The sequence below is a fragment of the Cicer arietinum genome, chromosome 5 (assembly GCF_000331145.2).
Source record: "Cicer arietinum cultivar CDC Frontier isolate Library 1 chromosome 5, Cicar.CDCFrontier_v2.0, whole genome shotgun sequence".
Taxonomy (NCBI): Eukaryota; Viridiplantae; Streptophyta; class Magnoliopsida; order Fabales; family Fabaceae; genus Cicer; species Cicer arietinum.
The window spans coordinates 2,083,368-2,087,696 of NC_021164.2; the positions used below are offsets into that span (position 1 = coordinate 2,083,368).

The 4,329-nt window shown below is 30.0% G+C and overlaps 1 protein-coding gene across 1 annotated transcript in view; it reads left to right on the plus strand.

The window, feature by feature from the left end:
• Positions 1 to 1,861: 1,861 nt before the first annotated feature.
• The window catches only part of LOC101510381 (peroxisome biogenesis protein 5), a 14,476-nt gene continuing 12,008 nt past the window's right edge, over positions 1,862 to 4,329 (plus strand). Inside the window, exons 1-5 of the mRNA XM_073368558.1 lie at positions 1,862 to 2,170; positions 2,280 to 2,405; positions 3,226 to 3,373; positions 3,790 to 3,983; positions 4,157 to 4,321. Coding sequence (XP_073224659.1) covers positions 2,048 to 2,170; positions 2,280 to 2,405; positions 3,226 to 3,373; positions 3,790 to 3,983; positions 4,157 to 4,321 — 756 coding nt within the window. The 5' untranslated portion in view covers positions 1,862 to 2,047. The remainder of the gene's footprint in view (positions 2,171 to 2,279; positions 2,406 to 3,225; positions 3,374 to 3,789; positions 3,984 to 4,156; positions 4,322 to 4,329) is intronic.

Sequence of the window (4,329 nt, forward strand, 5' to 3'; positions counted from 1 at the left end):
TTAATTTATAGAAAACTATAATCAAATGGTATGGACCATAAACCCGACCCTATAATCTTAGAAAAAGAGGAAGAAATATGTATATGTGGACCACAAGCCCTAGATCCCAGTAAACAACACATGCAATAATCAACTTATTCAAGAGTCAACACATGCAAATAATAAATAAAACAATAAATCAGAATCACTAAACACATTACCCTTATTCTTTTGACAACGTGGGTTTACGATTTCTTCAAGCTTGATTCCGACAATGTGTTATTCAATTTTGTATTCTTATCGTTCAAATGAGTTTTCATAGGTGGGAGAGGAAAAGAACAAACAAAAGTTTTAGAACTGTTAAAGAGAAAACATAAAGTGAGAGTTTTTTAATGCCACCTTAACTCCCACTTAAATGGTAACATCACAATTATTTAAAAACATAAAATATTAAAATATAAAAAGGATAAAAGACTAAACCGTTACCTAAAATTGAGTTAAGGAACTATCAGAGTAATTATGCATATTTATTATTGCAATGACTATGAATAAATCATATACTTCATTTAACAATTATAATCCTAAAGCATCAAAAATACAAATCAACTTGCACAAGTCATATTTGTTAGACAATATTTCAATGCATGATTCGAGAATATCATCACTCTATAGAGCAAAAATTCACACCATTGGATAATATCCCATCATTGGACAAATACTCCTTACAGTGTCATGTTCAATACTCTCCGTTGAGTATTTTTTTGAGTTATATTGTCTTTTCGAGGAATTGTAGTCACAAATGAAGTAATGTCATTATCGTTATGAGTGATATTATTAAGATTCCTACGCAATAGTCTTTGCTCAAAATACTATACATATTCACAAAATAATTTAATACACACTTAATAACAAAACTGATATCTCTCTAATTCCTACTCAAATGTTTAGTGTTAGCTCGTGATTCACATTGCACAAGTGTCTCACGACAAATTCAATAAAAGAAAGAGAAAATGTCATTTTTAAATATTTATTTTGAAACAAAATTATAATATAACAAACATTAAGGATTCCTAAAACTTCCTTAGTTAACTTCTAAAAATTTAACAATAAAAATCAACTACACTTGAATAAAAAATCTATTTTAATATTACAAAACAAATTAACAACTCTATCATAAAATTATTTTTATTTTATAAATCAACATAAATCAACACAATTTTTCTCATAAAAATCATAACTTTAACTATCAAATATTAAATATCTATACTTTAAAGTAATTTAAAATTAAAACTATTATTTCAAATTACTTTATCATAAAAATTATTCATAAAGATTAATACTTTTAATTCATTACAAGAAAATTCTCTAAGTAAAACTGATGGAGAAAATAAGGATGTCCACTCTATGAACGAAACTTTATTAATGCAATGAAGAAGAAAAGATTTGTGATCTAAATACTTCCTCACCAAATTCTTAATAGAAATGTTCATATATTCTCAAAAACCACACATGATTTAAGAAGTATATTTCGAGATAGAAAAAAATATTATTTTTTGCCTGAAGATATATATTTGAATGATAAAAAAATTGTATTTCTTCATATAAATATTTTATAAGTGATTTTAAACTTCAGAAAGTTGAGTCAAAACAATTTTAATAAAATCACATATCAAATTCCAATAAAAATAAAATACTGTTTTTATTTATTTATTATTATTGCTAGTTTTATTTTATCGTTTAAATAAAAATTAAAATTACACGGCCTAATTTTTTTCTATAGAACAAAAAATAAAAAGAAAATTGCCTAGAAAATGACAAAGAAGCATTTATTTATCATTAATTATTATATCATAGAATAGAGATATAGAGATAACAATAATAACACACATATGGTGAGGTGAGGAAGGAAAAAAAAACAAAAACAAAGGCAGCAGCACCTAACAGCAAAAACAGAATCACCTTTGACGAGTGATAGAAAGAAAGGAAGAGAATCGCAACTATCATTCATCAAAGGATTCAAAATTCAATTGAATTTCAGTTAGTTAGTTATTTACTTAGTGAAAGAAATATGGCGATGCGTGATCTTATAACAGGTGCTACTTCTTGCCCCGACCCTTCTTCTTCTACTTCCTCACAAAACCCTCTCGGTTCTCTCGCTAACGCTCTCCTCGGTTCTTCCTCCAAAACTCAGGTAAACCCTAACGTTCTCTTCTTTTTCTGTCATTTCATATGCAATTCTACTATTGTATTATCCAATTTCATTCGTAATTAATTTAATTGATTAATTAATTGTTAAATAGGAGAGGTTGAAGGAAATTCCTACGTCGAATTCTACTGGTATCGCATCGCAATTTTACGCTGAACCTCTTCTTACTCAGCTACCTGGCTCTGAACTCGATAAACCTTTTCTTGATGCTAATTCTCAGGTTTGTTGGATTACGTTTGGTTGTGTTTTGTGTTTGTTGATTTGTTAATTTGTAGTATCTTAATTGGATTAATGAATGGATTAGTTAGTTAATTATTTTGGTTTGTTTGCTTATTTGAAATTGATTGAATTTTGTAATGGTGTAGGGTTTGGAATTATGTTATATGATTATGTTTACGTTTATGTTTGTGTTTGTGTGTGTTCGTTTACTTGTATCTAAATTGAACGAATGAAATTGGTTTGTTTATATTTTCGTGTTTGTATTTGTTAATTTTTTAACTTGTAGTACCTAAATTGAATTAATGAACGGATAAGCTAATTTGGTTTGTTTTGTTGTTTGAAATTGATTGATTTTTGTAATGGTGTAGGGTTTGGAAGTATGCTTTATGATTATGTTTATGTTTTTGTGCGTGTTTGTGTATTTGTTGTCTTTTATCTAAATTGAATGAATGAGCGAATTTAGTTTGTTTATTTATTGAGTTTAATATTAATTGACACACCACTCGGGTAAAAAAGTTTTAGGCTATCAACAAATTACAACCAATCATATGTGTGACATTGGAATTAGTTATGATTAAATTCAAACTTACTAATTGATATAACAATTATGATTAATTGACAACGCAAAAAAATCTTTATACTGCAACCAATCATATGTGTGACTTTAGAAGTAGTTATGTTTGAAGTCAATATTTTTTAATGATGTAATGTAACAATTATGATTAGTTGATAGTGTAAAAAATCTTCATACTGATGATGTCTATGAATTAAATACCTATTTATTTGAATTGAATTTGCCTATAAATTTTGGAATGGTGTAGGGTTCGGAGTTTTTGAATAGGTTTAGGTCTGCGGGAGCGGGTGGGTTTGAAGAAACGTGGGATGAGATACAGCGTGATGGAACTCAACTCCGACTCTATGATGGCAGGGGACAACCTCCACCACAGCTTCATCAACCCACACTGGATGGTAATTTCAAACTTCACTTGGATTGTCTTGTTTTGTGTTTTATTAAGTTTGTGTTTGAGTAAACAAGTTCTTAAGTGCTTTTTATCGTAGAAATGCTTTTCCATAAATTGTTCTTGTCATTGAAGTGGGAATGTGGGGGAAACTTTGCATAAAGTTATTTCTGTAAGCTACTACGAGGAGCTTATGAAAGTAAGTTAAAGCAATTTATGAGCATACTATGAGATATTTTCATAAGATGTTCAAAATACTTACAGAAATGTCTACGTCGTAAGATAAGCTCTTCCAAATGCTTGTTAAAAGTGAAACACTTATAAGAAGAGGCATCAAATTGATGGGGATGTTATTTTGTTGCTTTTAGATGGCTAACATAAAAGAAGAGACATCAAATTGATATTGTTTTCTGTGCAATATCTCAGGGACACCGCAAAGAGTTCTATCTACCTTTTTGCACTCATTTCTTGACAGCAGTCGTGGTGGAATACCTTTTCATCCTGCCCCTCTTCCAGTATTGGGTTTATCTGAAGGTGATAAACAATGTATACGCGACCGTAGCAGCATAATGGCCAGACATCTATTTGCAGATAAAAGTGAAGAATTTATCCATGCCCAAGTAAGGAAACTCATTCATGAATCATGGATACCTTTATATGGTTTCCGCTAATCTTGTTTTCATAAAGCATGTGGAATGATGATGTGTTGGATCTAGATTTGTTGCAATGTCATCCTTAATTTATATTGACTTGATTGTGTATCTCTAGACTTATCACGTGTATTACATTTTAGGTAAATGCACTTCTGTGCTCTCTAGATATTGACAGCAGTGTTCGTGGCAAGGGACCTATGCCTGAAAGATTTAGGGAGCTTGACGAATATTGGAATGAGTCTCAAGGCAACCTGATACATGGTGCTCATGCTGCAGACGGATGGATTTCTGAATATAGTCAACATAGGGAAAG